The following is a 13,970-nucleotide window of genomic DNA, read 5'->3' as shown; positions in this document are numbered from 1 at the left end:
ATTGCTCTGAAGATGTCAAGCCCAACTAGGTCAGCCGAGAGTGTGTCTGCTATCATCAGAGCACCCGTGCGGGGGGCCACAGTGGGAGCGAGTGGGGAGTCCAGCTCTGTAGCTAGATGAAGTCTCAGAGAATACAATCTCGAGGTAGTGTTTTCTTTTTAAAATTGTCTATCATAGCTTTATATTTGAAAAATAGCAATGGTGCGTCTAGTGCAGTTTGGTATGTTTCCATATGCTTGTTAGCACACAGCCAATGAAATGCAAAATTCCCTTTCCATCATCTCTTCCAACACATCCATCCTTCCCAATCTCTAGAGGTCATGGCAATGAGTCCCATAGAAAACCATAGCTTCCTTCTTGGGCGAGAGCTCAGTACTCCTTTGCCCTGAAAACCGCTCTGAGGGAGCACTCCAAGAACCATAGGAACCCCAAGGAATGGGGTTTACCCTGGGCGCCTCCTCTTGTGGCACTGGAGTTGAAGGAAGTTTGTGGCTGTGACCCCTAGTGAGCTGAGCGACCTGAAATCCTTCTGCCCAAACACTTACCAGTGGCCATAATCTAGGTGCTGCCTGATGACAGTGTGGGGCTGTACCGTCCCATAGGCATCCACCTCGGGCATGTTCATATCGTCGATGAAATAGATGAGCTTCCTGTTGCCTGGAGGGCCATAGTTCCTGCCAGCTTTCTTTTCTAGAGGTTTCTCTAGGACGGCTGAGGAGAGATCCAGTCAGTTAGGGAAGGAAGTTTGAACCTTAGAAGTGAACACGGAGGCAGTACATGCCCAGGGCAAGCTGAGGGGTGCTCTCATGAATGCACAAAGAGCAACTATCATACTGTTAGATTAGTCATTCTACAGGACCCGAAGAGGAACCTGGAGAGACCAGGCAGCAATTGCAGCACTCTCCACCAGGCACTGAGCATCTAACTGTATGTTTTGTTAGTTTGTGTTGACTACCTAATCTAATTCTTACAACCCAGGGTGATAAAATGTACCATCTTCCATTCCAGAGGTAAGGGTGCCAGGGCACAGAAGCACTCAGCTGCATTGCTAAGGGAGAGTCAGCATGCAAACCCGAACAGCTAAGCCCCAAAGCCCATGCACTTGCCATTCTTGGGGTTCCCTGTTTTTGTTGTGTAACAGGTTCGAAACTGAAGCTTCATCCACAGTCACCAGACAGGCAAGGTCTTTATCCCTAAGAAACTCTACACAGAACTGGACCCTGGTAGATCTCGCCACTGTGCGCAAGACACGTAGGAGACTAACAGTTGAGGATCCAGGACTCAGCTAGGGGCCCCTCTGACCCTGAGAGCCGTGGGGATGAATCACTGGATATTTTGGCAACAATCTTGGCAGAATCTTCTTCACCTCCTGGAGTTCTCCATGAGTTCGGGTGGAAAAACAGACTAAGAGAATGTCTGGGAGGCATCCAGCAGCGCCCTTGCCTGCCTTCAGTCCTATGGCTCCATATCGGTGAAGAACAGTGACCTTCTGAGCACTAAGTACAGACACACGCTCCTAGACTTGTCTTTCCCATTATCAAGCCGGGGAAGGATGTAGACACACATTGTTTCCAGCCTGATGGGGCTTGTTTAGAGCCAACTTAAGTAATAGGGTAGAGAGTTAGGATTCACTCTTTTTTAGTAAAGCAATTAAATATTTATGGATTGCAAGAAGCAACACTTTCTTATTACAGCTGGGAGCCCTAAGAGCCATCTGATTTCTTCTCCTGAAAAACAAGTTTGTAAACAAGGAGAAAGTGTCAACAGACAAGGAAGGTGACAGATAGAAAGACAAGTTCCTTCAAGACGCTTGAATATTCTAATTTCCTGGGCCCAAGTTAAATTAAGTGTTTCAAATATGAATTAAATTTAAATTTAATTAGCATGCAATTAACATACACTATCAACCAATTAATCACCCAACACCTTCTTCCCCCCCCCCTTAAAGATATAACAACTATATACAAGATCTGTCAAAATGAAATATAATTAATGGGCTGCCAAGGACAGACTTTGAGAACAGTCCTGCTAATAGGAAACTTCTTCTAAGGAATACTTGCTTCTCTACCTCCCAAGGCAATGGTATTCAAATCAAACCCTTGAATTAAGCAGACCCTGTAATTTGGGTTGATTAAACTCTTTAGACATATACAGGATGGTGGAAAAGAAAAACACCCTGGTTAGCAAGAAGTGGCCTTGCAGAGCGCTGGTTTGTCTCCAGTGGAATATGTGATGCTCTCCCAAGAAAGGAAGGAAGAGAGAGGCAGGGTCTTCCGCCTTGTGGACCTCTCTCTGCTTCGGTTCACTCTAAGCGGGAATGACACTGAAGCAGCAGTTCTGTTTCTTGGTGGGGTTGGGGGGATGTGACTTAAGTTTGCGGCACTGTATTGATATTGATATTGCAAGACGAAAAGGACCGATGAGGAGAGCAGCCCTCGCTGAGCAGTTCCGGCTGAGTTCTGACCTGCCACACACACGGGTCTGAGTCGAGCCCACCCCGTTTGTGTATGTTTTCTACTCAACTTCTTGAGACCTATGTGGGACGGCACAGTTCAGTCTGTGGCTTCAGGGAGCAATGCCATCTGTTTGAGACCCGTGTTTGTCTTAATCCCAATCGCCATCTCTTGCGACCGCCATCTTCCATGTGAAGAACGTTTTAGTTTCGCGGTGGTTGCTGTCCTGTGCTCTGGCTCTCCTGTGGCAGTTGTAGCGCTACCCCAGCCGATCACCTTGACTTCCTGCTCCACTCCTTTTCACTGTGCTCTCAAAACAGCAGAAAGGGGAGCCCTTGGGAAGAGTGAGCCAGATCATGCCAGCGCCCTACTTGAGCTCGCCACTACACCTTATTTCAGCTAGACTTCCTCCTCACACCCTGCTCTGACCACCTGCTTCTGAGACATGCATCCTTCACTGCCCCAGAGAATCTGCTCTGGCGGGGTCCTATGCCTGGGATCCTCTTCTTCCAAGTGCCAGCATGACTTTTTTTTTTCATTTATTTACTCAAATATGTCCACCATCCAGTCAGGTCTTCCTAGTATTTTGCCTAAATTCGAGCCCCCGCCACGTCCTTCCCTTACCTCTGTTTAATTTTTTTCTTTATGACACTCACTACTTCTTAATGTGCTTTGATATTTATTATTTGTCTTGTTATCTCACCCACTCATTCCATATGAAAATCTAAACTCCTGAGGACAGGGATTATTTCGTCTTATTAGCATTCTTTAGCACACAGAAGAATGCTTAGGGATGGTTAATTCAGTTCAGGGATGAATGAAAACATTATAGCAAGTCCCGAGAGTGGGCAAAAGAAAATCTTTCCTCCATACTGGAATTAAAGGCACCGGATTTAAGCAAGGAAGGTTGAGCTCCTTGTTGAAACCAGGATCTAGATCTACAATGCCTTTTTCCTCACTGGACATGGCAGCGACTTTTCTGGTTACTATAATACTAATGAAAGCTACTTAGGCTTGAGGGTACAGTCCATCATGACAAACGAGGCAGGAAGCAGATGGTCCATTGCATCCATCTTCAGGAAGCAGAGAGAGGTGAGTTTGCTTTATCCTGTTTATTCAGCCCAAGACCCAAGCCATTGGAATAGTGCCTTTTACGTCTAGGGTGCGTTGTCCCACCTCAGTTGATTTAATCTAGAAAACCCCTTACAGTAGGATTACCCCAGCGAAGACTCCAAGAATAGTGGGTAGGTGCCTGAACTGGCCTTCCCCTGTCATCAGATTGGTGAATACCCTAACTCTCCTTTTAGAGCCTCATCAGTAACTGATGGACCCAGATGCAGAGATCCACAACCAAGCAGCAGGCCGAGCTCCAGGACTCCAGTTAAAGAGATGAAGGAGGGAATATATGAGCAAGAGAGGTGACGATCATGACGGGGAAATCTACAGAGAAAGCTGAACCAAGCTCATGGGAACCTATGACTCTAGACCCACAGCTGTGGAGCCTGAACTAGGCCCTCTGCATGTGGGAAACAGTTGTGTAGCTTGGTCTATCTGATGGGCCCCTGGCAGTGGGACCAGGATCTATCCCTGGTGTATGAACTAGCTTATTGGAGCCCATGCCCTACGATGAGATGCCATGCCCAGCCTTAATGCAAGGGGGAGGGGCTTGGTCCCAACTTAATTTGTTAGGCTTTGTTGATTCCCCATGGAGGCCTTTACCCCTTGGGGGAATGGATAGGGAGTGGGCGAGACGGGGAGGTGAGGGGGTGGGAGGGAGAATTGTGGTTAGAATGTAAAATGAAATTTAAAAAAAAGAAAACTCTCACGTGGGAAGTCCTTCTGTTTATGTGTTGCTTTCATTGGTGGATGAATAAAGCTGTTTTGGCCAATGGCTTAGCAGAGTAAAGCTAGGTGGAGAGTTTAAGCAAATATATATAGTGGCAGAGGTGAGGAGATGCCATGTAGCCACTGAAGGAGTAACATGCCACACTGGTAAGCCACAGTCTTATGGCAATGCACAGATGAATAGAAATGGGTTAATTTAATAGTTAGAGCTAGCCAGTAAGAAGGTTAATACATTGGCCAAACAATTGTAACTGATAATAAGCCTCACAGTGGTTATTTTATAAATGGCTGTGGGAACTAGAAAGAGGGACCCGGTGGGTGGATAGAAACTGGTCCAGTGGCTCTGAACAAGATGGAGAAAAGCCTTCTGACTACCAAACCCCTTACAGATATGTCTAGAGGTTTATATCTTGATTCTGTATTTTGTCAATTTGACACTAACCATTAAACTATCACACTGGGTGAGTAATCCCTTGTGCCTCATCCTCAGCATTTTAGGTTGTTCCCAACCATTCTGGTCCTCCACTGTCTAGATTCAAGTACATTCATGTATCCATACTGGTATGCCAGGGACTGCTGTTGTAAGCAGCTGACTTGCACTGTGATACCAGCTCCCTTTAGAGCCCCTCTGATGAACTGTCTTTACCTCTTAAAAGTCTTTTAGGGGAGAAGACTGAGCTTTAGATAAATCAAGGGGGCTTCGCCAAGATCAAATGACTATAAAGAGACAAAGCCAGGGCTTTACCCCAAGTCTGCTCAGTTGCAGACTCTGCAGACTCTCAGTGAACCACAGCTGGCAACATTGTCTGCACAGGGCCGCCAATTGCTTTCTGCCTTTAGAAACTCTCAGTTCGTTGCCTGCTCCATATTTTTTTTGTAGATAGCATCAATAATTAATTAATCATGACTTCCCTTGCAATCACATGATTTGTGTACTCGTGTTTGAACTATTTTCCTTTCAGATTATTTAAGTTTTTCATATGTTAAGACTTTTCGGTTGTATCTGTAATTCCTTTTGATGTATTCTTTCAAGAAATAGCTTGCTTTGCATGACTATAAAAATCATACATATTCATTCTGGAAAGATTAGAATGCACAAAAATTTGCAGAGATGAAAGTGACAATTGGCCAGAATTCTACCACCAAGCAGTTAGCAGTTCTTCCAATATTCTTATTCCTGTACTTTATTCAAGATACCTTTTTCTATTAGATTTTTAAAATCTCTACTAATCATAATTGTTGTGAACATATTGCTTATATATTTTATTCTTTATTTAATATATTATATAATTCTTTTTTTTTGGTGACACAGTCTCACTATAAAGCACAGGCTTGCCTTAAACTAATGAGCCTCCTGCCTCAGCCTCTGGAGGGCTGGGATTGCAGATGTGAGCCACAATGCCTGGCTCTATTGCAGATTTCTCTATCTGATAATAAAGATCCCTTTGAAATGTTGTTTTAATGGCTGTGCTACGTTTTATAATTTATGGAACGACTTCTCTATTGTCTGAAGGCAGTGCTTCCAGTATCATTTTGTTTTTGAATCACCACAGTTTTAAGCAGAATTCTTGCTCACTAGATGACTTAGCATTAGTCTGTGTCATTCCCTTTCCAGAAGATGGTGAGCTAAGGGGAGCTCTCTACGTACAGCCGTGCGAGCACAGCATTCTTTTGAGGTATGGATGTGAGTAACTCTTTGAAGGTATCTGGTAACCTTAGATTTTAATGAGCAGGTTACAGGGACTCATCTTACACTTTCAGACACCTCAGCTCCTCTCTAATTAGTGTAATTAAGCCCTCACATATTTGTTGAACTAATAATTCAATCGCAGTTGGATGATGAGAGAATGCAGGATTGCCGTGAGCATAACGTTCAGCCAGCTCCTCTCAGCAGAAACTCTGAGTCCATCAACCTTCAACCAAGCTCTTTCCTGTCTTGGTTAGTCTGTGGCTCTTTGTAAAATTTATTATTATTATTATTATTAAAAAGCTTATTCCCATTTTCTAAAAGAATGAGAAGAGAGCAAAGATCTGGGGAGACGGAAAAAGATCTACTAAAACAAAGACCCAAAGGGACCCCAGACCAATTTGGAAAGAGAGGCAACTTAATTTGTACCAGTAATCTAAGATGACACAACTATCAGACCCCATAAAAGCTACCTCAGATTTGCCTTTTAGGAACTGCTTGTTAGAAAGCTCAGAGTTAAATCTGTATAATTCCAGTAGCCACAATATCTCAGATTAGGAGTACAATTCCACCTCTTCTAAGGGAAAGCTTGTTCCAGGTGACAGTCTTGGAGGAAGAGGTCATAGTTATTCATAAAGGAAATACCAGGGCACAACAAGAAAGATATTAAAAGAAAGCTGAAGTGAGCTTTCATCCAAGCGAGCCCCAGCAGAAAGCAAAGATAAATCACTAGGTTGTCGCCTGGCCAAAGGAGGAAAGGCCACACAGCTGGGTGTGTGGAGAATCTGGTGGGATGGAGAACAGCGACTTCTATGCGAGATGAAGCACTGCCAGCATGACTGTGGACAGAGCAGAGAGTAGCTTGTTAAAGCCTGAGGTTTTTCACGATGAAGGAAGGGCCTGTTACAGTCCCAGTCCCAGACACAGATACGAGCACACTCCATAGGTCAGGCACGTAGAGCAAAGATGGCACTCTACTGTGGAAATTAAAATGCATGCCTTACAGAGTATCACAGTAGAAGTGCCATAGAGTTTGGTAAAAATCAGACAACTTTGCCGTTAACTCATAGGGTGACTCTGAAAGAAGACACATTTAAAATAGTAAGCCTTGTGTGCTCATCTTCTGAAAAAGGAAGTCATGGTCAGACCCGTGACCATCATGGCTCCCAGCTTCATTCTCTTTTGATGCATTCCAGCTGGGGTGGCCATAACTGTGAATAGTGAGGTACAAGCACAAACCGAGGCGGTTCCTGAGTACTCAACCCATCCCTTTATCCACCCATCCAAGCATCCATGCATCCTTACACATCTATCCATCTATATCTGGTCTCCCCCTATAGCCCAGGTTGTCTTCCAACCTTTGATTCACCTGCTGCAGCATCCCCAAGCTAGGATTACAGGTGTGGGACACCACATCCCTCCTTTCCCTATTTGGAATGAATGAAGCAGAAGACATTCAGACACCTTGAAGGATAAATCAAGGGAATAACAAATAATTTGACACAGGTATCATTAAATAATTGATCTAGAGTTTGTAATCATTTACTTTCGGACTTCTTCGTGCATGCATCTGGATGCATACATACATATGTGCATGTGTGCATATGTGAGTGCATGTGTTTGTATATATTTGTGATTTCTATATCACTATCGTTAGGTTTTCTGATACTTATAACTAAACGCATTACCAACGAGGTGTCATGGGGTGGCTAGGGGATGAAATGAAGTAGGGTATGGATGGAGCTCTTAGCACACGGCTGACTATATTAGCATTGGATTTATGCTGTCTGTAGCGCTATGTGAGCTGTGGGAATGCCTGAAGCACACTCCTCATCTGCATTTCAGTTGGTTCAAGGAGGACTCAATGGAGACTCCAGACCTAGATGCCTTGAGAGAAGAGAGAGGCAGGTGCCTCCTTTATGCAAGAACTTCTGGTGTGAAGAAAAAGGATCTGCTGGGCTAAAACAATGTATGAGCTGCAAAATGTCCCCTAGACTCCGTGGGATTGGCCTGTGGGGTGGGGTTATTTCTTATTTCAAAGCAATAGTACTTCTTCCAAAGAATATTAGCTCTTTTTTTTCCTTCAGAATAATTTTTTCAGCTTCTTTTAAGTAAGAAAAATTTGTTTATGCTCTTTTGATTCTGGCAGCTGTGGCTCAGGAAGAATAGTATAACACAGAGACTCAACTTTGAGAAGCATTTTGTTAATATTATTATAATAATAGATTCACCCTACTAAGCACTTTTGTGTTAGGAATCATCTGGAGTGTTTTACAAATTTTATCTTACTATTCAAAAATGCAATGAAAGAACTGTTGACACTGAACAACATGGGTTAATTTAAAATGCAGCTGAGGAAGGAGGCAAGCAAAAAGAGCATTGTGTTGTTTTAGTAGACGAAGGAATAGAAGATACAAACTCACTGGCTGTGAAGGAAGACTGATAGATGTTTGGTCTAGGGTGGAAGGGTGGCAGTGAGGGATTATCAAGGACATGAGGAAACCTGGAGGTGGGCGCATTCAGTATTTCAACATTGACAACAGTTTCATGGGTGTGTAAATATTTCAAAACCTACCAAAGTTTACACTTTTAATATGTGCAGTTTACTATATTTGCTATAACTCCATAAAACCTTTCATAAAATGGAGCCTTTAAAATGGGAAAAATTCTCTATCGGCTACATCTGACAGAGGGCTACTCTCTGAAATATACACAGAACTCAAAAGATAAAACATCAAGAAAGCAAACAATACATTTTTTAAAAAATGAGCATGAAACTAAACAGGTTCTCAAAAGACGAAACACAAATGGCTGAGAGACATTTTTTAAAATGTTCAGCATCTTTAGCCATCAGGCAAGTTCAAATTAAAACTACTTTGAAATTTCATTTTACCCCAGTCAGAATGGCTGAGATAAGCCCCCAAACAAAATAAAACAAATAAACAAAAACAACCCACAGACAATGACAAATGCTGGCGTGGATGAAGGGAAAGGAGAACATTTATTCATTATTGGTTGGAAGTAGAATACGGCACAGACACTATGGAAATCAGAATGGGGGTTCCTCAAAATCAAAATAAATTTATCTGCACGATTCAGCTATACCACTCTTGAACATAACTCAAAGGACTCTGTACTACAACAGAGATACTTGCTCATCCGTCTCCATTGCTGCTGTGTTCACAAGAGGTAGGATAAGGGAATAGCCTATAGATGTCCATCAGTTGCTGAATGAGTAGTGAAAACATGATACATTTGTGCAATGGAATATTATTCAGATGTTAGGAAAAACAAAATTATGAAATTCTCAGACAAAAGGATGGAGCGAGAAATGATCATTCTGAGGGAGCTAACCCATTCCAGAAAAACAAACATTGCATGTTTTTTTTCTCATTTGTGGATAAAAACTTTGAACCTTCAGATATGTGTATTTCATTAGAAATAATCACAGATGCCAGGAAATTAGTAAGAGGTGCGGGGTCAGTAGTATAGAGTAATAGGGTAATAATATAACAGCGGGTTTTAAACTGGGGTGGGAGATGGGCGAGCAGGGTAGTTAAAGGAATATGGGGAGTAATAAATAACACTAAATACCTTTGCAGAAATAATATGAAAACCTATTACAGTAGAAGCTTGCTAATATATAGATATATATTTATGTATAATAGATACAAAAGTTAAAATTGGATCCTACCCATAGTTGACACCACAGGCTACCAAACGAAAGCCCAGTGCCAAGAATGGGCTACTTCTTTTGGAGTTGTTGGCCAGTGAAGTCCACAGACCCCTCCCCCCAGACATTGCAGGCTCCTGCTAATGATCTTAACTGTCCTTTGAGATTTGATGGTAAGATCCTATTGCTGATAATACCATACACTTGAGTCAGAGAACGTATCAATACCATACCAATCAAGTGGGTATTGATATGGAAGCTTTATCCCTACTTGTTCTAATTTTCAAAGTTCTGAAAGGTGCCATTTACACTACTGGAGAAGAAAGGAAATCATCCATCTTACCCAGTTGTGAACCCTGGGAGCTACGGTAATACTAATAGGCCTGGTACACACGCCCACTTTTATACTAGTGGTATGACTATCATGGAAGTAACCAATTACTATTTGATTAGAATTAATTCTGTTTCACAAGATGAAACATAAACCTGGCACCATTTTATTTTTCAGGCTAAGAACCTATGGCCAGAGAGGTCATAGGCCTTGGGGATAATTTACTACTATTATTCTTCTAAAGGGAAATAGCATTGAACTCACCGATACTGACTGTTATACTCACAGGTTAATATATCTCTCAGTCCTTATCAGAGAAGTTTGTAATTGCAATAGACAGCAATTAACACTGAGACCAACAGCTGGTGCACAGAGTAAGAGAATGTGGAATGCTTAGCTCTAAATAGGACATCTGCATCATACTCTCTTTTCCCTAGGCTCAAGAATCATTGTGGAGAAGGGCGTGGAAACAGTATAAGCCCAGGCTCTTATGATTTCAAAGATACAGTGTCTTTTGACACAGCAGAGCACATATGAATTCATATAAGTTATGATGGCATGCACAAGTCTTGTGTGATCTCAGGCCCAACCAAATCGCAAGATGGATAAGAAGAAGTAGGCACAAAGCCACCCCCGCCACCCAGCTAAGGAGTTATTGGCCATTAATAATTGCTGGGAGAGACAAAAATCAGTTTTTTTTTAAGATTGTGGTTCCTAATAAGTTGACCATGTTTTAATGGAAAGCTACACATCCAATATACAGGCAGCACAAGTCAGACACGGGTTAAGAAAAGTAAAAAAATAAAATAAATAAACCACAAAGTTGGGTAGGTAGGGAAGGGGACAGATCGAGTTGGGTAGGATGTGAATATGACAAGAACACACTGTACGTGATTCTCAAAGAACTAACACAAATTTTAAAAGGAAGTTATGCTGCCTTTCAGTAGGATGATGAATAAAAGAGCCTTGATTTATCCCCATAATAGAATTCTATGTAGGAGTGAAAATAAATGAAATAGATCTGCATGTATCAAAACACTGATAAAAAGGAAGTTGCCAGAGAGAACAGTATGATATATATTTAACATTTATAAGAGCACTGTACGTTTTGTGACTACAGGTAGGTATCAAAAGTTTGTATAATGATGCATTCTGGGTTTGGTACTCACATTAATAAGGAGTGGGGAGGAGGAAGATGGGTGGGGCAGGTGTGCTAACATCTGCTGAATCTGGATGGTGGTACCTGGGCATCTGCTATGTCACAGTATGGACTTCTCTGCACTCCGAAATATTTCATTTAGAATCATTTAATTATCAACCATAGTCTCAGTGTTAGTGTCTTCATGCCAGGGGCCACTACTATTGCCAGTTTCTTATATGTCTGTCTGGAGAGAATATGTATGTACCATGGTGGGTAGCCATTGTGTAATAGGCATTCATAAATTAAAAGCATCCTGTGTGTGTATGTACATATCAGTGTAGGTACCTATGGCATCTAGACAAGGGTGTTAGATCTCCTGGAGCTGGAGTACATGTGGTTGTAAACCACTTAATATGGGTATTGGGGATTGAACTTGGGTCCTCTGCAAGAGTAGCCCAGGATCTTAACTGCTGAACATATATCTATATATTTTTTTATATCATCATGTAGAGAGTGCTACATTCACTGACTTGTATCTCCTTTTTTGTCACTTGATAATGCTATGGAAATAATTTCAACCGCACCCGTGTGAAGCTTTTCTGTCTGTAATTCTGCAAATTATCCCACCACATTGAGTAATTAGGTTGCATCCCATCGCTTGCCATTGCACATCCATTGTAAACACTCATTGTTTCTGCCAGCATGCTGCCTGCCTTGTATAGCTAAGCCACATGCTTCCAGTCTTCCTGATCCCCAGTGCCTGACATCCCAGCGGCGGGTGAAACAGTGGGTCATCAGACTAAGGGCTTTGCACAACAACTCTACTAGTTTGCCTCTTTGTTGAGCGAGCCTGGGGTGGATGTCTCTTGAGTTTGATTGACACTAGGTGTCAGCTTTCCTCCTTTCCAATTGTTGGCAGAACCCTTCCTCCCAGTACTTGTCTGAGTGTTCAATGAGACATTACTTCAAAAGAATGAACTTATAAGTAACTATAATAGCAATGCAATAAAACCACAAAGCTCATCCTACCCTGAAGGATTTGCTGCCTTGTGCCGTTAGCTATGCCCTGGAGGTTCTTTCCTCTGTTCAGATCCGAGAGAGTATGGGGCAGTGGGCATGGTGGGGGCATCTCTTTCTCAGTGACTCCATGCTCTCTGACATTGTATTGGTATCTTGCTGTAGGCTGTGGTGGGAGTTTTCACATCACAGGCATAGGTTTATCACACACAAAAAGTTAAAGTTACAGCAAGCAAAGTGAAGATGACTTAGGTCAGACTCATTTAGGTCCTTCAGTTAGTTAGGTTACCCATTGCCAAAGATACAAACATCTTCTATCTAAATATCTGAATTGGAGCTTTTCCAGTGTGTGTGTGTGTGTGTGTGTATTGGTGTGCATGTATACGTGTGCATATACACATGTGTGAGGGCAGGTGTGCATTTTTGAGTGTGTGTGCACATGTGCATATTTGTGTGTGTGTGTGTGTGTGTGTGTGTGTGTGTATGTAAAAGCTCTCCACTGTTTTACCAGTTACAATTGGGAGGACAAGGAAGAGGCTGCTCCCCAAACCTGCTTCTACCAGGGTTTGCTGAAGCATTGTCTTGGATAGATCTTCAAAAGAAAGCTTGTTTGTTTTGCTTTGTTTTTGGACACAGGGACTCCCTCTGTAGCTCAGGCTACTCTGGAACTCAGTATGTAGTCCACCCTGGCGATAGACTTGGGCTGCCCTCCCTATTTCTGCCTCTAGGTATGGAGATTACAAGCATGTGCTGCCATTCAAACCTTAGAAAAGGTTTTCATTCATGTGCTGAGTGTTTCTTCATAGACTGAGACCCTCTTGTAAGAGAGGACCAATGAGAAGTGAGTAGCACAGGGGCAGTCTGCCCTGCTACCTTCCCTCATGGTCGCCGAATGAACACCCACGGATATCTCACTACTGACCCCAAGAGAATTCAGAAGACAGGATGCACCATGAGGCTTTGCTTGGGGTGACCTTAGGCAGCCATCCTCCTCACCTGAGCCTCTGACCCCACCCACTGGATTTGAGGGGTGGATGAAGTGATATCCATAGATGCTTCCAGCACCTGTGCCTACCGAGCCCACGCAGACCTCCAAGGGGCGCGGGGCTCCAGTCTGTGAAGCTATAGCATGACTCTGATGGAATTTAACAGGCCATAGGGTGCAGGAGGAAAGACAGAAGGAGGCAGTGTTAAGAGCTGGGGACATGGGCAGAGGTGCGTGGGGTAAGGGAGGAAATAGTGCTGTGGGTGACGAAGGCCCAGCCGAGAAAGCACAGAAGTCCTGTTAGCGCTTTAGCCACTCACACCCCAGGCCCCTGGGGCTGCTTACCCTGCAACATGGCTGATGTCGTATAGTAGTTGAAGGGCACGTTTTTCACCAGGTATTTCTCAGGGTCGAGGCTGGCCAGTTTCGCTCCCACCAGCACGGACTTGCCTGAGCCCGCAGAGCCGACCAGCATAACGGGCCGCTGCCGCTCCATAAGCCGCTCCATAAAGTAGCACACGCGGATGGTCTCACTTGTGTGTACCAAACAAGCCTGGAACAGAATGTTGTAGGCGGCCTGTTCTGGGACATTCCAGCAGAGGAGAATCTGTCATGGGGAAGCTTCTCTAGTGAGGAGAGGTCTGAGCATCCTCCCTATCTTCTACTGGTTGTCCATCTGGTAAACTCATTGTCCCTGCACCCTGAAGTTCACAGCAGAGACCCACCCCTGTCTCCTGTCTCCCTGAGACCCCTCCAAAGGGACTGCAGGACCTTCTGGCCTTGCCACCTCCTCTCCTCTGTCCCTAAGGGTGCTGACTGGGTTCTCTATTTGCTTCCT

At 43.5% G+C, this 13,970-nt stretch overlaps 1 protein-coding gene across 1 annotated transcript in view; it reads right to left on the bottom strand.

The window, feature by feature from the left end:
* Dnah9 (dynein axonemal heavy chain 9) overlaps window positions 1-13,970 on the bottom strand; it is a 328,999-nt gene that overhangs the window by 165,690 nt on the left and 149,339 nt on the right. The window contains exons 38-39 of the mRNA XM_075992137.1: window positions 13,478-13,685; window positions 546-711 (exon numbers count right to left, since the gene is read on the bottom strand). Coding sequence (XP_075848252.1) covers window positions 546-711; window positions 13,478-13,685 — 374 coding nt within the window. The remainder of the gene's footprint in view (window positions 1-545; window positions 712-13,477; window positions 13,686-13,970) is intronic.

The sequence above is a fragment of the Microtus pennsylvanicus genome, chromosome 11 (assembly GCF_037038515.1).
Source record: "Microtus pennsylvanicus isolate mMicPen1 chromosome 11, mMicPen1.hap1, whole genome shotgun sequence".
Classification (NCBI taxonomy): Eukaryota; Metazoa; Chordata; class Mammalia; order Rodentia; family Cricetidae; genus Microtus; species Microtus pennsylvanicus.
The sequence above is the reverse complement of the archived record's forward strand: the minus strand, read 5'-3'. Positions and strand labels throughout refer to the sequence as shown.